General features: G+C 36.3%; 1 protein-coding gene across 4 annotated transcripts in view; it reads left to right on the top strand.

Moving 5' to 3' along the window:
• The window catches only part of Cblb (Cbl proto-oncogene B), a 231,991-nt gene that overhangs the window by 92,486 nt on the left and 114,500 nt on the right, over positions 1-25,005 (top strand). For all 4 annotated transcript variants that reach the window (XM_017802455.2, XM_017802454.2, XM_008850079.3 and 1 more), the window contains exon 4: positions 22,608-22,754. In XM_017802455.2, the coding sequence (XP_017657944.1) occupies positions 22,608-22,754 (147 nt within the window). The remainder of the gene's footprint in view (positions 1-22,607; positions 22,755-25,005) is intronic.

Raw genomic sequence — 25,005 nt, 5'->3', positions numbered from 1 at the left:
AATCATATGGCAATGAATACTTAAATTGCTAAGTGACAATTTAAAAAATATTTTTTATTGAGCTTTTGTATTATATGTCTAGGAGTTCATGCTAAAATTGCAGCTGAAATCTCCTCTTCCTTCTTTACCCAGTAAATGGGAAAATAGATCTGTATGCATCTGTCTCTCTGTCCCTGTTGCTGCTTGTCTGTCTGTCATCCCTCCATTTCTAACACACACACACACACACACAGAGCAAGTAAACACCTATTTGTATATGTTAAATACTTTAGTGTCTGGATTGGTGTGCTCACCGGATTGCATTCATTCTTTTATATATGTTAAGGCTTAGATGTCAAGTATTTGTAACCAGATGTTCCCTGATGCAAGTTCATCCAATGGAGTCTATAGTCAGCTTATGTAGACTCTCTCCCTTAAAGAAGATCTACACTCCCTCACCCCACAGTAATCAGTTGCAAATGGTTCTCAGTTAAGGTTGGGGCCTGCTGCCCATTCCATTGTTCTGTAGTAGGTTTTTGTCTGATTAGGTCTGGGTGGGTCTGAAAGTCTACTTTTTGAAAATAATTTCAGTCAGGCTTTATATCACTCTTCAGTATAACAACTCTGAAGAAGCATCTTTGAAAACCATATGCTTAATAATTTGCTGAGATTGTACTGTAAACTCACTTGTCTCTATGGAAGGTCAGTGTGTGTCCACTTGAAAATGAGACTGAGCATTGGTGTGGACCTGCTCCGCACATGGTACCCTAGGGGAACTCAAGGATGACCCCACAGCTCTGCCATCATCCCAGTGTGTGAATCCAAGGAAACTGTCCTGTTCTTTAGCCTGATTAGAGAGAACATCCATGTCTGACTGTCTTGCATGTGCAGGAATGGGGTGTCTGTGGAAGAGAAATTTATATCAATGAAAATCAGGTGTTCCCAGTGTCCAAATCAAATTACAAAATTAATTAAATTACAAGATTAAATGAGGTCTAATCTTCCTACATGTTTTCCACATACATATCAAAAATTTGAAAATACTTTTTAATTGTGATATTGTTTATTATTGAAAAATATTATTTTGTAAATTGTTGAATTTGTCAATGGATAGAAGATGATTTTTATTTGTTTGTCTGTTATTGTTATTGTTGTTTGAGGCAGGGTCTCACAATGTAGCCTGGCCAGCCTGGAACTCACTGTGTACACTAGGCTGTTCTCAACTGAAACTCACAGAGATCTTCCCGCCACTGCCTCCCTCATGCTGAAATTAAAGTCTTGGCTGCAAGATGAATTTTCAAAAGGAAAAAAAAAAAAGGCCTCATAGTATCAAGATAGCCACCACACAAATTGAATAATAATCATAATCATAACAATAAAATCATGCCACATAACAATAAAATCATGCCACAATGAACCATGTTTCTTACTGATAATACCTTCAGTTCATAAACATTGGCTAAATGTGAAAATGTGGTAATTACCTGTTTAGCTATAAGTGGCATATTTGATGGAAAAGTGGCCAGTAGAGAAGAACCTCACCAGTAACAGGCTATATGTCTAGGAGTTAATGCTCAGAACTCAGCTGAACTCTCCACTTCCTTCTTTACCCAGTCAAAGGGAAAATAGATCTGTATGCATCTGGCTCTCTGTTTCTGCTGTTGCTTGTCTGCCTGCCGTCCCTCTATTTCTAACACATACACACACACACACACACAGAGATGAGAGAGAGAGAGAGAGAGAGAGAGAGAGAGAGAGAGAGAGAGCAAACACTTATTTGTATGTGTTTAATACTTTAGTGTCTGGATCGTTTGTTCAGCATTGATTGTGAGATGCATCCTTTATTGCTGCATGTTATTACAATTTGTCTGTTTTTGGTAGTATGTAGTATTCTGATTTGTAACTATTTCATAGTTTACCTGTGCTGTTTATGGGCATTTATTTTGAGTAATATTGGCATGAATATTTTTGTAAGTATGTGTATGTATAGCATGTGTAAGTATAGCTCTGGGTGACATTGCTGAGTGTTCCCAGCAATGGAATTAATAGAATATTAATAGAATATACACATATATTTTAAATAAATTTTCATATATTTATATGTCTGTCATTAACATTTTGATCATTTAAAAATTAGTTATGACTTCTTAATTGACTAGCCTACAAGAAAATATTATTTGCTTATGGTAGGGGACAAGGATAGATAAGTCTAACTTCAATCAATATACCTGGAGTTCAGTTAGTTTTTAGCTCTACGTCTCTAAATATGAAAATAGAAACAGATGGTATCTATTGTGTGATTACTATGCCTTATCCTAACAAAGATTACAAAATGATTATTTTGTTAACACTTGCTGTCTCTGAAGGAGCACAGCTGCTGAACAAGAATAATGTGTGAGCGTGTCATTTTTATAGTGATTACATAATGCCTTTATTAAAGTCATTTGAGGTTCTCAGTATGCAAACCTGATTTCTAATATAGGTTAATTCACATGAGACCCATGTTACGATAATGATTCTTCTAACTTTGCATGGTAATGTTTGTCAAGAAGTTTAACAGATAATACTCAGAATTATCTTAAAGCAATAAAACCAATAAGTTCATATAATTTGACAACTTGCAATTATATCTCCCAAAATATGTGTGTATTTTGTTAAATGTCCAGTGAATTAAATGGGAACCTTGTCTGCAGTGGCTTCTGTGTGTACTTTAATTGACATTTCTTTTCCATCATGCCTTTTCTAACTTAGAACAGGCCAATTTCCAAGTTAGAAATCCATGAGTTGGTCTTTCATAGGTAAATAAGAACTGATTTTTATCAGTTTGATGGGAAGTGTCCTTTGCGGTTTGTTTCATCTTTCTCAAAGCTTGTGGTATGTACCTAACTGAAACCCACAGCTGTGATTCCAGGCGTACAAAAGTGCTACAAGGTGGAGCTCTGACAGCTTAAAACTCCAGATCCCTCCAGACAGGGGTTCTTCTGTGCCTATGCATAGACTGGAACTGGAAGATAGAGCAAACAGAGTTATTTAAATAAAAGCATCTGGTCCCAGTGGTTTATAAAACCCAGTCCTATATGCTATATCATTTGCTTTGTATTGACAGCCTTGCTTCTCTACACGGCAGACTGGCAGATGCCTAGTTAATTAGACCCTTGATTTTTTGCTCCAAGCTAGCTTTGTCAAGAATGTCTTCATGTCTTCCACTTTTCCCTCTCTCAGGGGCTAGAGTGGGACACCACCTCTCTGAGGCTTCTCCAGCTACTCCTTTCAAATTCAGCTATTCTTTGGTCTCCATCAACTCCGTGGTGGTATGCCCCTAACCTTATCACCATGATATAGGCTGCACTAAGGTCTTTCTCTCTGATTTGTGGAACAAAGTAGAATAGCAGATCCTTGATTGACATTTTTCTAAGAACATTTTTGCTGGTGGACTATGCAAGGGACCCCCAATTGATCTTTAATTTTAAATTAGGAGATATATAACAATGGGAACAGTCTGGTCTGGGGAAGAAAGCAATGGTGCATTTACAGGAGATACTTTCCATAGACTGCTGGCACTTGTTACTTGTTTACTTCCTTGCTGATCTTGAAAACAATCAGACACAGAGGATGGATGGCTGCATTTAGTATCTGAAAGGTTAATGGAGAATGATGGAGTTTATTGAGAAAACTAATTTTCTCCTTTCTCAGATTAGCAGTAGGTGAGCCACAGGAACACTAAACTGAGGATGTGTGAGTTTGTTTTGTCTTTCCTCTGGTAGAAAGGAAGTAGCGATCTTTCTCTGACCTCTGACAATATGTGAACCCATCAGAAGACTTTAATTTGTCACCCAGAAGAGTATTGTGGAATTACTCAGGGGTGTGGTTATTTGGGATCATCTGCCTGATGCTGATGGTTACAAAAGGGAAAAGTACAGACTGTCCCAGGACAAGGTCTTCAAGGACTGTGGTGCATCTTTCTGGTGATTGAGCAACAGGGATGACAAATGAAAGTCTGGTAAGTGTTGCTCTCCAAGTCTGAATTGGAAGAAATTATGTCATTATCAAACAACAATGTTCCCACCCACTGGTGACTTGAGCAGTCTTCCAGCACATTGACAGTGTCACCAAAGGACAGGTAGGTATGGATAAATATATGGGACAGCTCAGTGAAGTCTCTCACAGATCTTTAAATAGGCAGTTTAGAGACTCATTTATATGAAGTTTTACAAGAAGAATAGAAAATGATGGATTTAATTTACTTTTTTACTGTTTTGTGTTTCTTGTTTAATTAATAATACTTCAAATGTGAACCACCCGGAGAACTCATTATAGTGCATGCTCTTATCTAGCAGTTTTGAGGTGGGAATCTCATAATATCCACATTCTTAAAGTTCTGAGGTGCAAATTTTGCTGCTGCTAGCCTGAGGACCATATTCTGAGTAGCATTGTTAGCCATTTATTGAAACAAGTTCCATCATTCATACTTTAAATGTGTAGCATTCCTTCTTTATACTTCAATATAAATTGTTATTTGCAATGAAGATGTAATTTATTATTCTCTGTGGTAAATAATAGCTATATTATGAAAAGAATAATGATAAAAATGACATTAAGAACTAAAAAAAACATAGTTGTGAAATCATACTGGTTATCATTGTGGTTAGAAACAAAGTATTGGGATATACATTGCCATTTGTAGACTCATGTGGTACTATGTTTACATACATGACAACAAACAGCCATTCGGAAAATGGAAATTTGCAGTATGTTCTGACACCAGATATATATTTAGCCTCCATAAATTTTTTATAGAAAAATAGAATGTTTTGTTCCAGTCCATTTTTAAAGAACAAATTACAGTGTAAAGTGCTTGCCCACAGAATTAGATTGGGCTTGTTCTTGACACCTTTGAGGACTCTTCCTTTCCAGAGGGTGGTCCAAGGAAATGGTATGTGATTCGTTCTTCATCATGTGTGTTTGGGCTTGGTCATATTCAGTTCAGTATTCTATTTTTGATCACGAAGAAAGAATTTCTTTACCACACTAAATATTTATCTGATGACTCATCTGGATGTGAAGAAATGACGGTGGTATCTGAAATGGAGACACGTCTTTTGAGACGTTGATCAGCAGTGTGATCTCTGGGCCCATTTCAAATACTCTAGAGGCTGAAAGTCTGCCAAAGCAGAGCAACTGCTCTGAAGAACTAGCTTTCTGCCACATTTGCCTTCGTGCATTCTTGCCTTATTTTGCTTGTTTCCTTACTTTATTCAGTATAGATTGTATTCTAGTGAGGATATAGAGTAAAGCAACAACAAAACCCTCAAAATTTATAATTTTTAAAATTTTTAAAAATACATAATTTAATGATGGATGAAGCCTCTTTAACGATACTTGTAGGTTTGGATAAAGATCTAAGGTTCCTAGTCATTGAATTATACATAGTGGAACATTTGATGGAAAGTGGATTTCTATCTGAGTCCCCTCCAGGCCCCCTCTCCTGCCCATGTATGCCTCTCTGCTTGAATCACACTCACTTTTGCAGATAATGTTCTCACTCCTTGTCAACTGCTAAGATATACAGGCCTGGGTAACAGGCATTCGTATGTCATAACTGGGTGTTTTTATATCTAAGTAGCCACAAGACTGAGACTGGGCAGCAGGGGACACACTCTTTCACCCTCTGCATCCATGGTATAGAATAGTGGCAGGTCATAGTAGATCCTTAAGGAATGTTTGTTGAATGAATAAACTTATCCAAGATCAATAGCATTCCATTTATGTAGATTACAATTTCCATGCATACATAACATACTCTGAAAGAAGAGAAAACTGACATTATTATAACCAAGGTAGTTTCTTAGACACGGAAGTACCAAGGTGTGTCAGAAGTAAGATACGCTGGAAAATGCAGATTAACTAGTATTGTTTTACAGTCTGGTATTTGTGAATTATTTATTACCTTACCCCTCTCTTTTGGTGTATAATTCCTTAAGAAACAAATAAGCAGGAAATACCTAACTAAGAAATATTTTTCAATAAATTGTTATATACTCTGTCAGTCTAAGTATTGACAGAAATATTAAAATTATTTATCTATTTTAAATTACACTAATTTTCTTATTCTATTAAATTTAAGTGACTGGTATCTCCAGGGGGAGAAGTAATGTTTGACTTTACTTCTTTGGATATAAATTAAATCTAGCAAATCTTCATCTAGTGATGCATCTATTAAATAATCATTTTACTAAAAGCATTTCCATGGGTAGACAAGAATACTGATCTGTTCAGCAATATTTTAAAAGTCTTTTCAGAATTGTTGCTGTGATCGTTCAGGCACAGTTGGGATCCAAATGATGTTTGCTTTTAAAAAGTGCGTGTCTTTGGTGTTGATAAATTAGGGATTAATAGTGCTTGACTTTTAGACAGAGACCCCAGTGACTATACCTAGATAAGCCAGTATCAAAGATGATTTCTTATCTAGACTATGTCAAATCTAGTTATGCTCATCTGTCTTCAGAAGATACAGCTTAAAATGGCAGCTCAATTAAAAGATTGCTGTTAAGTCTATAAGCATTTCATGTCTTTGTTACACTTTAGCCAATGTCAGGAGGCTCTCTACCTTTGATCATTTAAGACCTGCAGAAATTAAGTCCATTGTTTTATCTGTGTAAGTAGGTGGACTAGCTTAATGGTATTTTCACAGGTCAGTTAATTGTGTGCTTAAGTCAATATGTTTTGCAAATTATATCTTCAGATTTGGGTCTGGATAGACTACTTTCTGTCATAGTATACTTTAGCCAATGTCAGGAGGCTCTCTACCTTTGATCATTTAAGACCTGCAGAAATTAAGTCCATTGTTTTATCTGTGTAAGTAGGTGGACTAGCTTAATGGTATTTTCACAGGTCAGTTAATTGTGTGCTTAAGTCAATATGTTTTGCAAATTATATCTTCAGATTTGGGTCTGGATAGACTACTTTCTGTCATAGTATTCAGGATTTCATTTATAAAATACTTTGGTTGTTATATTTAGTATCAGAAAATAAAGAAGTGAAACATGTATAATTTTCAGTGAAATAAAATTTTGTTCAATTAAAGATAGAAATTTAGAATAATGCACTTGATACTTTGTCTGCAGGTTAATTACATAGTCATATATGTGGAGAGAAGAGGCCCTGTTTTTTCAGCTGCTGGTGTTTACTATGATGACAGGGTAGTCCTCCTTGAATTCACTTCTACCCATAGTCCACTGAAGTCTAAAAATGTTAAATGCAGCATGCCTAAAATAAACAAATAATTAAGTTTGAATTGCCTTTCTGGGTAGTATGATTACAGTCTTGCATCAATCATCCTGCTTCATTTAGGCCAGGACATGAATCACGTCTATGCACAAAATATCCATGCTATGCATACTTCCTGAACATTGGTTGTTTACTAGTTGGTATCATTGTGAGATCAACTGTGATGTATTACAGTCCTTGGCACCCTTATTTTATTTAACAGTATTCTGAAAGTGCAAGAGTAGCAATGTTAGCAATTCAAATATGGACAGAGACAATGTAAAGAGCTTTCTGTTAAGTGACAGGTTGAAAGTTACTGATGCAAGAAAACAACAGTATCTGTAAAGTTTAGTGGTATTTGTAGTTTTTAGGCATCCACTAGGAATGCTGAGCTGTATGCCTCTGCAGATGAGGAAGAACTTCTCTAACCATAGTAAACCAGTAACACTGGTTAGCATAGATTGACCATGAGTAATCCAAAAGTCAAAACCCTAAATGCTGTAAAATCTGAAAAATTTTCGGTGCTGATATCATGAAATTCAAGGAGATTTTTCCACCTTGTAAAATTATTTCTAAAATGGTGTTTAGACTTACCTTCAGGCTATATACACATAGAGCCTCCTTTCCAAGATTCCTCATTATACACAGGCAGATTTTCCCAAATCCAAACAAAAGTTCTAGAATCTGAAACACTTCTGGTCCCAAACATGGTGAATAGAGCTACTGTCATAACAATTTCTAGTGCTTCCTTCTTTTCAGTTTCCTGAGCCAATTATATCACGCTGTGTAGCAAATCATTCAAACAGTGGCCTGGTTTAAGCTCAGTTATATGCACAGTTTAGTGTGTAGGCTGGATGCTTCTTCTTCATGTAGTGTTGGTTGGGGTCCTAGTTCACCTAGTTCAATTGTGGGAGTACATTGTCCACCCCTGCTGATATGCTGCTGGGGCTGGTGGAGACATTTCTACAAGCTTGTTTTGCTTTCTCATGGAGAGCCAAATCCAGGGGCACTTGCAGAGGTACAATGTCAGAAATCTGAGACATACCTTCCCAGTATCATTTCCACTGTTTCTAACATTCCATCATGTCGCTCTGTCACTTTCTGTTGACTAAAGCAGGTCACAGGCTGTAATGGTCTCTATCCCATGATGAGAAAAATGACAAAATAATCTTTGACCATCTTTAACCCCTGGAAGTCTTCTGAGTTAAATACTACTGCATTGTGTACATTAAGGATAAGAAAACTAAGACTTACAAAGACTAAGTCAGTGCTCTGGAACTCACAAATGCTAAGTGGTATGTGCTTGAAGTTAGGTATGGCTTTGATACTACATTAGAAGCTTTTAACCATTGTAGTATGCTGCCTTTCCTGGGGTAGGCAGATGAAATATATCTGTCTTTATATTCGACAGCACACATCTGAGGATGGTTGTACTGACTTGGGGAATTACCCCATCTGCAGTCAGATTAAAGGTTTAAAGGTATTTTAATCATAGTTTTGTGTAACCATCATGTGCTCAATGTGTTATATCAAAATAGCATTGTCTCGATATCTGGATATTTCTGAATTGTTGGGGAGGTAAAAGGTAGAATTCTGATACTGCCCTTTGCTCACTACATACACCAGTATATTTCTTCACCAAGTTCAAATTGAGCTTTGTCCCACTGGGCATCCTCTCTTCTACTGCAGTCTGCATTTTTCATATGGTTCCAATATTCTAGTGTTTACTATTCATTAACATGAAACACATTTAAACGCCCCTTTATGTGTGTGTTTTTTTCCTGTTACTTTGTGGTTTTCTCTGTTTTGAGAGCTGGTATAATTCATGGATTTTCTTTTGTTGAAGAAGGAAAAGAGAAATGACAAAGATGGCTATGATTTTAGAGAACAAAGTAAAAATCTTGAAGACTTCAGAATCTACTAATGAAAGTTTCTGTGCTTGTTATAATTTCATCTTTCTGTGTTTGATTCTTGGCATTCTGTTTTCAAGATTTCTGATGTTTAAGACTGAGACATGTTGAGGAAGTTGTAAATTGAAAACACGATGCAGCACATTGTCTTTTCATACTAGATATGACTTCTGAAGGAAGAGCAGTCACAGCTCCACTTGTAGCACACTGGCTCTTCAGTGCCAGAGCAATCTAGTTGTGTCCTGCACACTGGAAGAAAGAGGATATCATCCCATTCATGTTGTGGAGCCCTTGAGTTTATCTGTCAACAGCCATCTTATTTCATAGATGAAGATTCTTTGGACTAGAGAAGTTTCACAACAGTCCCATATCTAGAGTCCAGAAGCTGTATCACTATTTTCCTCTACTATAAACTGTTATTTCTGTAACAGGCCTTGTTCTTAGAGGTATGGAATTCACTTATTCAAGAAGGATCTATTACCATCACTCAGTGGAGGATAACTTACATCTAGTGTAACTGCACTTTAATGAGGTCTTGATTGTCTGTACAAGTGTGTCTGTTGTGTTCAGAAAAATTGCAGTTTTTTTTCTTTGTCTGGTAACTAGTGGATTATTGCAACTATGCTTTTCTGGGATGACTTTTATCTTTCTACTTTTTTATCACCCAGAGGAAGCATAGTTGGCCAGCATATTCTCAAAGCATTTCTTTGTGGAGCCACCTCATTAACTATTACCATATGTGCTTGTCATACATCATCTGGTGAAGAGAGGAATAATGTCAGTGGCGTCCTCTGATCCTCTGTAGATATTTGATTTTTATTATCACTGTTGTTGTTAATGTATGACAAAATTCATATGATATGCTAATTTGTTAATGGTCAGGGGCCTTCCTAAAAGTTCCTAAAATTATTTTGGGTGTTACCTTTTAGGCTGCTGTTATGAGAGAAGGAGATAGAGTCATCAAATAGATTTAAGGACTTCTGAGTAATTTTTAGGCTGTGGACTCAAGTGTTCATCCTTTATATTCTGTTTTTAATTTTTTAAAAAAATTTAAGTATATGAGTGTGTTGCCTACATATGCGTGACTGTACCTGTGTTGTACAATGCCTGCAGAGGTCAGAAGAGAGGGTGTTGGATTTCCCTGGACCTGGTGTTACAGATGGTTGTTAATGGCCATGTTGATACTGAGAATTGAACCCAGGTCTTCTGCAAGAGTAGCCAATGCTCTTAACCACTGAGCCATTATCTCCAGACGTGTTTTTAAAAGTATTAACAGTCCTACTTTGTAGATACAGATTTAGAAAAATATTAGTGTGTGGTTTATGCATGTTTTAGGGGGAAGATACTAAAAAAGTCCTTTGCAGGAATTTGGTAACCAATGTTCCTTTAAGTAGTTTGTGGTACATGCAGCCGGGAAGTCTTTTTTGTTGAAAGTCAAAGCAGGTGTTGCTGGTGGGGCCTTTCAAAGGATGGGGCACTTGCTGGGTCTGGAAATCTATTCATTCTTTTATAAGCTTCACCCTTGCCTGAAAAGAAAAAATCAATATAATTACTTTTCAGTGACGTTTTTGTTCCTTGTTGAAAGTAGGATAATTTAGAGGGGAAAAAAAAAGTAGATAAAGCATCTGTAGTGATTCTGCTATTTCAGAGATTGCTATTGTTCATATTGTTCTGTGTCCTATGTTTTTTCTATTTATAAATTATCTATAATGTGATGTTTAGCCTTTTAGTAGAACTGAGGGTCTGTTGACATGGTTGTTACTGGGCATTCTGTTTCTTATCCTCCTATTGTTCACTTCATACTTTACTGTCATCCAACTGCCCAATATTATGACAGGGCATACATACCATATTATGTCTGCAGTGAATATGAATGGGAGTGGTGTAGTTTAGTAGTACCTTTTGAATTGTTATGTATCAGGTAGCTCTATTTTAGTACTGGAGGAGATGCAACAAAGCTCTTCATGTCACCATTGCACATTAGCAACAGAGAGATGAGCTGCAACTTTCTACTTTCTGTGGTTCAATTCTTTCCCCTTGTTCCATTCCAAGAGAAGATGGATGAAGTGAGACAGAGGTGTATCCATGAGGAAAATTCCCAGGTCCCCAAATGGGAAAAAACTGCTGGGGAACAGTTGGTGTGACGGGAAACTTCATATGTTTCATCAGGAATCATGGCAGCTCTGTTCCAGTTATTTCATCCCTGCCCACTGCTCATGTGAATGGTAGCACTGGTTTGCACTGTCTTGCTGATATTGTCTTGCCGCTCATGAACGCAGAACACACAGTGATAAGAGTGAAAAGATCTTGGGCTCACAGAACAATTTTGTTTCTGCTTTGAAGTCTACATTTAAACTTTAGATTGTTTTAGTTCTATTAAAGCAGGTTTTGGTAATTTTGAGTATGATTTTCACCAAAGTTTGGAAACTGATTAACTTAGTGCATTGTTTCCTGTGTATGCTTGTGTGTATGTGTGTGTGATTATTTATATATGTTGTGTATATATGTATTCCTAGTTATTGTTCTTTAGCATTGTTTTGGGTATTAGGAAATCCTTTTTTTATAAATTAAAAAAAAATTTATGGTGCTTTTATGATTAAATGTTTATTTGATATATTAGGTATAAGAAGCTTTTAAAGTATAAACCTTTTTCTTCTGCAACAAAAACTTATGATGTCATAAAAATCCAATGCAACATGCATGTAAGTTACCATCATTACCCTCCAAATAAAGCTGTGTTGGGACAGGCAAAATGGTGCTGTGTTTAATAGCTAAGAGATCACATGTGACAGTGGTTAGTGGGAAAAGATGTCTTGGGAATTCTCGATACAAAACTAGTAAAGATGAAAGTGCCACAGATTGAGGCGTCGGGACATGGTGTCAGTGGTGCAGGAGCGATCAGTTCTACCTTAGATGTAAAAAGAATGCCTAGCTATGTGATGGCTTGGGGCAGACTCAGAGAAGTGAGAGAAAGAAAAGTAGCTGGCCCTAAGGACAGTAGATGTTCTCAAAAACATTGGAAAACTTTAAAATAAAAAGAAACTGTCCTTGATAAGTTCAAAATGAGTTTAAAAATAAAACAAAATGGAGGAGTAAAGAATGTTTCAGTTGAAGGGAGACAAGGGCTTTTCCTGATGTGTTTCTGAATGGGTCTTGGGAAGAACCTGACTGTACTATGTTTATATATGTATTTAAAATGATATTGAGTCAGGAGCAATAAATGCAGACAAGTGGGCATTATTCAGATTACTATTCCACTGGAGGGTTGTTTTTCTTCTTTTTAAATTTGTTTGTTTTTAGATTTTTAAAAATTTATTTAATATTTTTAATGATAGGTCATTGTGGATTGTAAATAACAAAAAGGTGTATTTTCTGAAAAATTTTTATTGCATTTCATTTAGTGTGTGTGTATATGTGTGTGTGTGTGTGTGTGTTTCTGCACACATACGTGTACATGCACACCATGTTTATGTGGAGGTCAGAGGACAACTTCTATAATCAATTGTCTCCTTCAGGTCATCAGGCTTGGCAGCAAGCACCTTGACCTGCTGAGCCATCTCACTGACTCATTCTCACTCTTTTCTCTTTTCATTGCTATTGTTCTTCTGAAGTCAAATTTGTTTTGTTAGTTAATGAAACTCTCTCACCTTACTACCTCAGGTCACCAGAGTATACCGTAAGTTTCTAATGTTTCTTTCTCTGAAAAAGAACCAAAGAACCTGTGTTCTGACTGTTTCTATCTTAATCTCATCCCAGTCAACACTTTCCACTGGCTTATAGAACTTTCATTATACTTTATCTTTTGTATTAAAGAAACTAGAGAATTATCGTCTGTTTTGTTTTTTCTGTAACAATTAATGGACCAGTCTACATTTTTAAGATTTATTACAAAATATGTTGCATCAAAAGAAGCCCAGTACTAAAGCAAAATGTCTTTTATTTTATGGAGGTAGATATTTGTTAAGCTTTTAAGCCAATGAAAGTAGGAGTTATCAGGTCATTCTTTAGTAGATTCTTGAAAAAACTTCCAGGGAAAACCATTTGTGGACATCCGTAAAGGCATGCTGTTAATTCTACAGTATGCTATTGCTGCGAAGTTAAATAGCTGGTGCCAAAAAGTCACTCAGGAAGCTTTATAGGCTATATGACAAGATTTGCATAGTATATCTCTTTGTATACACTGCTGCCGTAATCCTGGGGCATTTAAAAAAAATCCACCAGAACCTTGTTCTACCTCAGAGCTGTCACATTCTAACCTGGTTCACCTTCTTTCCTGAAGCAACACATTGCAATGACCTCCTTTTTTAGAATTGTTGCCCTAGGAATCTTTGTAAATTTTTTATTGAATTTTTGTGTATTTCATACAGAACATCTTAATCATCTTTATACCCTGTCTCTATCCACACCCTCCCAAAGCTGCCCCCCAACTGGATTTTCATGCATTCTGTCATTTGTGCCTGTCAAGTCAAGTTACTGTTCCCAGATGTCCCTCAGTGCAAGTCCATTCACTGAGGTCTAGTCAGCCTATCCAGAGTTCTTCCCTTTAAGAAGTTCAGCTCTTCCTCGACCTAGGAATCTTAAACTCCTCTTTCATAATTGATTGCTCTCTCAGTGGTTCTGTTTCTATCTCTATTTCCACATATTTTTAATCTTTGGGGATCTCTGGGCCCCTTTAAGAGTAGGAGTCTGTCCTCTTACCTTTATATCATCCATTCAGTTCGTAAACCAAGGCTGGCATGTCATCTGTACAATCTACACACTGGTTGATCAGGCTGCAATGGGTGGACTCACACCAAGGGACATCTGGGGACACAAATTTAACATGAAAGGCCTTAACATATGTGACAACATGTGAAATCCAGCAAGGTGGGCATGTGGGTGCAAATAGGGGAGGGTGTCTAAATATGATCAACATGTATTGTATGGAATGTACAAAAATTCAGTTATGAAACTCATACACACAAAATAAAAAATATTTAAAAATTTAAAAAATGATCTGTAGAGTAAATGAGTGGATTTATGTATCCTCTGCTTACCCACTGTTTCCTGATGGTGGAGTTAGGAAAGACTGAATATCTTCTTAAGGTGAGAATGATTTTCCATGGCCATCAGTTACATGAATATGTGTATGCATAAAGAAGAAATCTACTCTAAAAATGATAATTTACTTATTATTTATTGAGTATATATTTTAGCCCTTTCCTTCATAACCTTTTTTATTCCTTACAAGAACTCAGCGACACATTTTTTATTTACCATTTTTAGAGGTGAAGAAACTAATTCCGGGGCTTAATAACTTACAAGTTACCAGCAGAGTAAGAAGATGAACCCAGTAATTGCAGACTTCAGAACTAAACTCTTTAATATAGGATACTTGAAAGATTAAAGTGGATATATTTATAGTAGCTTTTGAAAAGTTCTGTAAGGATATTACATTTGAAGATACTAAACATACAATTTCATGCTTGAATAATTCAAACATGATATACATATATATATATATAGTCCATTTATAGCTACGTATTTTAGAAAACAGGTATATTGACTCAAATTTTTGCCTCTTGAGCAGAATCCTTGCTTAGATAGCCTTTGCTTTTACTAGAACCATGTGGATCACATTTAAGAGAATGCTGTGTTGAGATCAAAGAATTCTCAGGGTTCATCTCTGCCTAGGGCCAGAGTTTGGAGCTTGGCTTTTATTTTCACAATATTCTGGTTTCACAAATTTATCAATTTCTTTTGGGGTTATAATCCAGTGTTTATATTTATGAATATATTATCTAGCATGCAAAATAGTGTGTTTCAGTGCAGCGCCTGCTTATAATTTGTTTTTATCACCCCCACTCTCTTCTTTATTCTTTTCCCGCTCTCTTGCTGGCCCTCTTCCTCTCCCCCTTCCTTCTGTAATTGCCAGGAAGTAATATGAGGTAGGTAGATTGAGATGATCTTACTGCCTGTGTTACATTCTAAACTCTCCAGACATTGTCCTAACTTGGCTTGTACTTGTGGTAAATGCTGAGTCTTCAGTATCAAATGGCAATCAACCTCTTCTTTTGTCTTCTGATGCAAAGAACAGAACCAAGTTTGATAAATGCTGAAGCACTGAACTTCACCTACACCCTGAAACTGGGCTTTTGAAATATTCTTTTTCATTTCCCCTTAGAGGTCTTGATACTGTTAAGTATTTAAGCAGGGGTAATAAGTAACAATCCAGTCTTCTTTAAGACTTTCAGAACTCACCTTAATAATAGACTGCTCTTAGGAGGGAGAAATGAAAGGCAAGGCTTACATCAGCCAAGTCTCCTCACTATCTTAGAAATCAGAGAGTCCAAGGTCAACAACAGCATGAAGTAACTCTCTAAGCCTGTCTTGGAGGGCACTACATCACAAATACAGTAGAAATTGCTCTTTAACTGGATGTGAGTCTCATTTTAATTGCCACTTTATATTCTTTATGTGGTGCCTTTCATTTTGTGTTGGATTTTTTTTTACCTTGTAAAGACTAGGAAGAACATGCTCTAACTTTTAAATACGAGAATTGAATTATTAGTAGTTTCTTTATAAAATATAATCCTTCATTTCTTCCACCAAAGGCAGTACATACAAAGTTTGGACTTCCTAAAATAAAATGTCATTTAAAATTTTTGACTAATTCAGCATTTTAGGCTTTTTATTTCTTCCTTGATTTATGACACCTGTTTTTCCAAAAGAGAAAACAAGGGGTGAATATAATCTCATTAGATTTATGCTTTGTGTATCTATCCTATTTAGAAGATGCCACCAATCAAATCATGATGTCATTTTATTCATGTTTCAAATTTCATTCATTAAGTCATAATGCCTTTAATTAAAGTGTACTACCCCCCCAAAATGTTGTATTGTAATTTTCTTTGTGTCCTTTTGTGCCCAGGTAATAAGGGTAAACTTGTGTCTTCTTTTATCAAACCATACTAACCTCTTTTCCCTTATAATATTGGCTAGAGCTACCTTAAATTATTTAGACTTATTAACAAACAGTGAGGTACCATCATCCTAAATCATTATGCTAATCCATTCAAGTTCAACCACACACTTGATTGTACACTTCCACAAGCTTTCTTGACCTCTGGAGAAATTGGTTCATACCATTTAAAGAAGATACAGTATTAGAACCCGGATTTCAGACAAAAGAGTGTCCTGCAATATAGGTACTATTCTTGACATTATGGGTGCATGGATCATACCTATATTTTTTTAACTACACTATATACCTAGCTTACTCTCCCTTTCTCCTCTTCAGTCTTCTGCAGTGTTACCTTCTTTATGGTTTTCCCAGTATTGGCATCTGCTTTTTGATCAGCTGGTATTTCAAAATACCTTTTCTCTGAAATACATTTTTAGAAACAAAATTCCATACAAAGTAAATGAAAAAAATGCCTCAACTAGTGATGGTTAATGAAAGATAAGTAGCATCTCTTTTTTAAATGAAAGAAATCATGTTGTGAAATTCCTTGTAAACTTAGTTAGAACTGTATTTGTAAGATTATTCTTTGTGAACAGATTTTTTTTTCCAGTTTCAGTGAGTAGGAGACGTTTAATGACACATACTCCTAATTTATAACAAACTTCTCTGTTAATTCACCAAGTAATTATTTCTGACCATGTGATGGCAAATCAGGTGGATTTAGGGAAAACTGGCTAAATATGGAATGGCTGTATAATAGGAAAAAGCATCTCAGTCACAGACAACATGCATATTTGTTGCCTTCCCCTTTTATTTAGATGATTAGAAAAAAACTGTGTTCTTGTACTTAATTTGCAGGATTAGATATTGTTAAAAACTAGGTATTTACAGTGCAGAGTACAGTAGGAAATTGAAGCACATATTGCATAGCAAAATACAGTAATGCCACATGATTATTTTATAAAGCCTATTTACTGTGACAGTAAATTAAAATGGTATCAAATAGTAGATTTAACTGTCTTAATGTGGAGGACAAACTTTCTGAATCAGTGTGTTCAGTATTGAATTTCCAGGGTAGCCATTTATATGTATGTGGGGTGTTCACTTCTCTGTGTGTATGACTATATTAGAATTATAAATAGATTCTTGCATATGTGAAAATTAAGATGACATGTCACTGATGAACTCAAGTATTTTTAACAACCTGAGTTCCTTTCAATAATAAAGGCCAAATGTTTTTTTCATTGCCTCAGTTCATGCAAAATATCTAATAAAATCATGGTAATCCATTGACAAGAACAAGAAAATTAAACTATTTGATTAGAAAAGAGGTAGTGGTTAGTTGTCTAGGTAGTAGTAATTATAACACTATAAATTATTAAATGTTCCTATGTCTGTTTTAACATTCAGTGTCTACATAGCCAGTACACAAGCTTATTCAGCTCTCTCCTGCTTAGTTTCTTGTGGCTCAAACCCCTAACACTGGTAAATCATTGACTGTGTTTCAGACCTTTATGCAGCAAGGAAAAATGAAAATCATTTGAAAATTATTAAAGATCAAGGAATCAAGGGGATGGAAAGCAACCATTTGAGAAAATAAGTAACACTTGCTTTATTTTAATTATAACCATCTTGATTTTTCTTTTTTTCTTTCTTGTGTCAATAACCTCTAACCTAATTATTGGAAGTATTTCATTGCAGATTTTCTAACGTAATTTTATGCTTTCCTTAAGCACAAATCTTTGAGGTCTTTTTAAAAAATAATTTATTGAGAATTTCATACATGCATATAAGATGTTTTGATCAAATCCATGCCCACTCCCTCCCCTCCCATATCTCCCCATCACTTTTTTCTGATAACTTCATGTACTCTTTCTTCTTTTTTTTAATGGGGCTTTTGGCTACTCTTAACATTGCCCCCTCTGGAGGCAAACCCTAAAATCTCTTAAGGATTAGATAAAAGCTCCCAAATACTTTCAACTAAAAATCTCAATGTCGAAAGTATCTTTGAGGTCTTTTGTGGTTTAGATTGAACATACTACTTTTGCTTCGATAGAGCAGAACAGTTTACTTTTCATCTCCCAGAACTGAACGTCATAACGCCCACTACCATCTTCATCCAAATGGATGGATGGAAATGAGACAACAAAGTAAATCTCAGAGAATCAGATGATTAGCAGATTCGTACTTGGATCAGGTTCCGTTGAGCACAAATGTGGGGGCTTTGAGAAAATGAAAAGTACTCTACATATGAGCATAGTGGATTTGCAGATTGCTGACTTCTCCCTTAGAAAGAAATTTCATAGATAATGAGCATTGTAAAAGTAATTGGCATTTTGCTTGTATGACGAACAGAAATTATTGTGATGACAGAAGTTATACTGTATTGCTTCTACTTTATTCTCATTCTACCTACTTTTGGATAGCTTCATTATTCTGTATTTATCTTATGAGTCCTTTAAAAATGTTTTCACACGAGTGACATCCACTGACTTTATAACAGGTACATATTAAAATGATCATTTGTGCCAAGAATGTCTATCGTCACCCCCCCCATTGTTATTTGAGTCATAAATTACAGATACAGAGAAAAACTTGGACAAAGTTTCTGTTACTTCTTCATTATCTAGTACTGGCAGTTTGGAGTGTATCAACATAGCTTATATTTTAACCTTAAGAAATAGACAAACTGCAGGTGACACTGTTATTCTTCCACTATGAAACATTTTAAATTGAGTGGAAATTGCCAGAAACATGGAAATGAAGCATAGAGGTGATAACTTCATTTACTTCCTTTCTTCATAAATTTTAAATATTTTATTAAGTTTTTATGCATTTCATATAATACATCTTAATCAAATTTAGACTCTGTTTCCCCTCCTCATGCCTTCCCCCACCCCCAACCTACAGATTTTAGGTATTCTGTCATATATATTAAGTCCTGTCTGGTCAAGTATTTCTATCCAGGTGTCTCTCAGTACAAGTTCATCCAACTTCAGCCTATTCAGTCTATTTAGAGTCACCCCCTTAAGGGTGAGTAATCTGCTCCCTCTCACCCCACAGTAATCATTTTCCAAGTTTCTTGGCTAGGGTTGGAGCCCGCTGCCCATTTATCCTATTCTGTGCTGGGTTTTTGTCTGATTGAGTCAACATGGGTCTTTAGCATTGCTGCAAGTTCATATGAACCAGTTCCTAGTGGCCTGAAAGCCTCTCTTTCCTTATATTCATGCTCCAATCCTGGCTCTTACAATCTTTCTGCTCCCTCTTCCACAATGGTCTCTGAGTCGTGGGTAGATGAGGTTTACTATAGGTGTCCTATCCATGGGCATGCACTAGGGCTGGGGCATCCCTCAGACATATATTCCCTATGTGTGACAGTTGTAAAATGCTGTGATAGCCTCCACCTGTTGCAAAAGGAAGCTTTTTTGATTAGTGGTGTACAGTACATTTTTCCATAAACATAAGGATTCATATTTAGCATGTGGTAAGAAATTTCACTTGCCTAGAGATATGACAGAGGTAGGGTTTTCTCTAGAATCTGTGAACTCTCCAGCCATGTGTATTTGGCTGAATTTACAGTACCACCCATGAGTTCCCTCCAATTGACAGGGTGTTAAGTTCAGTTAGATAGCTGTTGGTTATCCTCTAGATAACTGTGCCACTAATGCACCAATAGAGGTAGTTTACTGTGCCAGTTGTCATGGGTGGTTATTAAGCTTTAGAGCTGGGCTGGACCATTGATTGAGTTTTCTTCTTTAGCAGCTTGCATAGAACTTCTGTCCTTAGAACTGTGAGAGCTAGTCTTCAGAGAGGATTCTTTAGGTCAGTTCCAACTCTATTGCTCCAAGTCCTGTGTCTGAAACATGTCCTGTCTTCAGCAAGTTCTGGGAGGTAATCAAGGACTGTGGCAACACCCTATGTTATTTTGGGAGTATCTTGGACTTTACTGACCAACAGCTCGAAGGGAGGTTTCTCCTGTCTGGCACTGTATTTCTTGTTATATAGCCTTCAAGTATACATATGCACTAATATTCAGATATTGTATTCAGGGGGGTTGAGTTAATACATTACCCTCTGGTTTTTTATGCTGTCTAAACTTTATTTATCTCTCTCCCTGTCTAACCTTCCTCCTCCCAGCCCAGTTTGAATGCCCCATTTTTCACATTTCCCCCTTTATAATACCTGTCTCCTGTTACTCCTCCCTCTCTTGAGTTCCTTCTTCCCTTTTCACCCCAAGGTTCCTCAGTGTCTTTCCCTTCTCCTTTCCCAGTTGAATATCTCCATTTTCCCCATTCACCCTTGGTAACCTCTTTTCCCTACTATCCCCCTCTTTCAGGCTCTATCGTTTCCTTTACCTCTGTGTTTCTTTTCTGTTTTCCTGGCTCCTGCTGTTAAATCAGGATATATATTCACATATAAGGGATTGGTGCTGTGATCCTCAAATGAGGGAGAACATACATTGCTTACTTTTCTGAGTCTGCGTTACTTTACTTAGTATTCTTTTTTCATCCTGTTGTAATTTTACTCTTCAGAAACAGATTTCATCATACTGTTCAAATTATCAATTCATTATGGCTCCCCATTCCTTACAGTTTTACTTCTATTTTGCGAGCTGGAGAGATAGCTCAGAGTTTAAGAGCATCAGAGGTCCTTCAGAGGTCCTGGGTTCAGTTTTAGCACCCATATTACAACTAATACCCATCAGTATCTTTAGTTTCTGTGGGTCTAGTCCCCTCTTTTAGCCTCCGTGGGCATTGCATGCACGTATTGCACTTACATACATACAGGGAAAACACATACTCTCTCTCTCTCTCTCTCTCTCTCTCTCTCTCTCTCACACACACACACACACACACACACACACAAACACACACACACCAATACTTTTATTGATTCTCTGTGAATTTCGTGCAATGTATTTTGATCATATTGAAAATCTATTTCTTTTCAGATCCACCTCTGCCTCCCTAGTCCCTCAGTCCCTTCTCTCCATATATCTTTAAGGCCTACTGATTCTATTTTATGTTCCTCAAATGTTATTGAGTATGAGCCCATCCTTTGGAGTCTGGTCAATTCAATCTACCCTCTGTCTCACCCTTAAAAAAAACGACTCTCCTTCTCTTAGCAGCTATCAATTGCCAATAGCTCTTCAGCTAAGACTGGACCCTTTCACCCTCCTCTCCCCTCCATGCTGGGGTTTTGTTAGGCTTAGGCTTTTGCAGGTGTTGTACATTTGTAATATCCTACATGGTTACATGTGCAACTGTCCCGTTGTGTTCAGGAAACACTTTTGTTGTATTCATCCACTATCTCTATCTCTTGTAGTCTTTCCACCTCTTCTTCCCTGATGTTCCCTGAGCCTTTTGGGGAAGGAATCTGATACACGTGTCACATTTAGGACCGAGCACTCCACAGTCTCTTACTTTCTGCATAATGACCAGTTGTGTGTTTCTGTGTTAATTGTCATCTGCTGCAATAAGAAGCTTCTCTGATGGATAGCTGGGAGATCTATTAATCTATGGGTAGAATGATGTCTTTAGGAATCAATATAATTTTGCATCTATTAGCAGAATAAGTCATAGCTTTTCTTCTATTGGGTGTGGCCTCTATAGTTACAGGCTCTTGGCCCCAATAATAGGACCAGGTCTGTGTTCCATCTTGCAAATTGGACCTTAAATTCAATTAGAAAGTGGAGAAAGTTGTTTACTCCTATATCATTCAAAACACATTTGTACCAATGGTGGGGGGAGCACTTCAAGGGAGAGCACATACAATGCAGTGATATGAACAACGGGCAATAATGGAATAGGAAATGTTGAATGGAGTGTAGGTTGGGAGAGTAGGGTATTGGGAGTATAGGAGGGATATCTAATACTGAAGGCCTATAAAAATCATATGGAAGCCTCCTACTGTGTGTGTTCATACATACATATATTTACCTTATAACGAGGGGAAATGCCCCTACCAGACACCAATGATTAGTAAATAAAAATCACAATGCTAGGAAACAGTGTTAAAATTGCTGCTTTTCATGTGCACAGTACCTTTTCCTTTTCTCCCTCCATCCTCTTCTCTCTATCTCAGGATTCTCCTGTGCCACACAAGTACTGATCTTCTTGGGGTCTCCTCTATTGGTGATTTTTTCCTTACTTTCCCAGGTAGAAATAGTACTCTATCATTTGTGTGTAGCCTTTATATTTGATTGTGTTTTGTGCATTTATCATTCTCATTAAACTGTGAGCTTAATGAAATTGTATAATTTTTCATTTTCATGTTAATGTTAAATTAATACATGGATACATGATAAAGTGAAACCCTAGTAGGAATTTAGGTGTGTAATGCACATTATTTTAGTGATTATTAGATTGAATTCAACCTATTATTAGGATCATGATTAATATCCCAGACTCAGCTTTATACCCAGAATATTATTTGTCTTAATACCGAGGCTCATTAAAGGTTCCTTGCCTATATATTTACCTCTTGTGTTTTCCCCTTGTATCTGACAGACGAAATCTGACGAAACTGTCCCTTATCTTCAGTCACATGCTCGCAGAAATCAAAGCAATATTTCCCAGTGGTCAGTTCCAGGGAGATAACTTCCGGATCACAAAAGCAGATGCTGCTGAATTCTGGAGAAAGTTTTTTGGAGACAAGTAAGTGAAAATTGTGTTACTAGTTTGGATCCATCTTTCAAAAGTGGCCTAGTTCTATACAGTATAGATTTTACTTGAGTATTTTGAGAAATATTTGGCATTGTTTATAAAGTTTGGTTTATTTTCCCTTCAATGCTGAGGATAGAGCCAGGGCCTTGTGCATGCTAATTAAGCATTTTACTACTCAGCTGTGTCCCTAAACCTTGATAAGTGTTTAGACTGACAATTTTCCTTGCTTTAGTCACCAAATGTGTTAACAATGGAATATAATGTTTTTGTTATTAAAGTGAAAGATTAGAGCAATATATTTTACTATGACAATTCATTGAGTTAGTTCTGAAAAGCAGAGGCATATAAAATACTTTGTGCCTGTAACTTCTTGTAATTTAATGCACACATAATTCATATAAAAATAAAAGTTACAAGGGAATATTTACATTTTAAAAAGGCACTGAGGGGTTATCTGGGTATACTAACTTGACTCATTAGGCCTTAACATATGTGATAGAATGCATGAAATCTGGTTAAGATAGGAAACTGAGATGTAGGAAGCCCCCAGCACAGCAACCTCTATGTGCTTTATATTATTGTATAAAGCAGCTTTAAGTTTAAACCAACTATGACAAGGTCATCATAGAGTAACCAGGTGAAGATGCTTTTCATAAATGCTTTTTACCTAGATATGTATGTCGATCAGCGTGATAAGTAATAGGAACTAAATATGTGAAGTCAATACAGTTTATATAAAACTCAGGAAACTTTGTGCGACCCCTCAAGTGAGCCTGATGGCTTCTTCAGTAGCTTTGCAACTTCCTATTAGTGTAAAGTAAGCAATCTATTGACCAAGAGGTAAGGAGGTAGACAAATAGCTTCGACATTGATTATTTTTAAAATACTGTTGAGAAGTATATGTATATTCCATCAGTGAAATTAGACTGATGTGGGGCATGGTTTTAATTGTTCAGTGCTTTCACACTAGTGAATCAGAGCATTACTTTTTATAATTTTCTTTTTTTTCCCCTTTAGATTATGAAGTACTGGGTTTATCTATAGCTACCACCATAACTAGACTATACTTTACTTTCATAGATCAATGCATATTTTAATAGACATATAGCATTTTGGTTTCAAAAATATATTGTCCTTTGCTTTGTGAAAAGGGTCTCACTGTGTAGCTTAGGTTAGCCTGAAACATGAGGTCCTCCTCACTCCACCTCTTAAGTGCTAGGATCTTAGATATATACCACCACTCCTGTTTGACTTCAAAAAGTATCAGATTCTGTTTTTCACTTCTTGTATTAAAATGGAGTTTTTGACATGAAGGAGAAAATCCCATTAACGCATGTACATTTCTTGGTCTACAAACCTAGCTACTCATAACATAGCTATAACCATTCATAAGTGAGGAATTAAAAGTTTTATCCTCATGTGAGCCACAGTAGCTGAAAGTATACTTAAAAAAAACACTTAGCTGGTAAAAGGCAGAAAGGGTTTGATGAGTTCCAGGAGTAAGAGCTGTAGGCTTTGCAGCTTATATATTAGCACTTTGAGCCAGAGCAAACATTGGTAACTTTCAAAATATTATTTCTCTTAACAAATTTTAGAGAACAAATTTGCTCATGGAAATTCTTTTTGAAAACTGAAATTTCTGGTTTGTTATAAAATAACTTGTTACAAGGTCCCCATGAAACAGAAAATTTGCTCATGATTTCAAGATTCCCAACTCAAGATTATTTTACCTAGACCTTACACCACAGTGAATTGTGAATTTTAATTCATTTTTCCCTCTGTTTATAACAATAGTCAGCAATAGGCAGAACTTTCTGTTCAGCTTCTACATGACTGAAGTCAGGATCCTGTCCAATGGGAGCCTTAAAATACAGATTCCTCTCTCAGTCTCCCAAATTCGTTTCCTACTGTCTTCTCTTTTCACTGACTTTAGGAAGCTTTGTAAATTGTCTTTTAATATTTTTATTTTTAGGATGAAAATAAAATTTCAGGCTGCTTCTAGAATTGATGCCTATTTCTGGAGTTATCCAAATGAGTGATACCTTTGTCACTAGAAAAACTATCTTCATATTCTCCTTGGGTTTTTATCTTGTAATTCTATGGTTTTTAAAGAGTAACAATGTATGGATATGGTAACTTCTCAATGGTTAAACTCTCTTACTTCATTATGCTACAATACCACTTTGTATTTTGCATAACCTGGTTCTCATCTTGATGAATTACTCTCAATTTCTCACTACAC

Source organism: Nannospalax galili, unplaced genomic scaffold, assembly GCF_000622305.1.
Source record: "Nannospalax galili isolate Female #2095 unplaced genomic scaffold, S.galili_v1.0 scaffold465, whole genome shotgun sequence".
Classification (NCBI taxonomy): domain Eukaryota; kingdom Metazoa; phylum Chordata; class Mammalia; order Rodentia; family Spalacidae; genus Nannospalax; species Nannospalax galili.
Note: the sequence above shows the minus strand (reverse complement) of the source record. Positions and strands in the feature narration are given on the sequence as shown.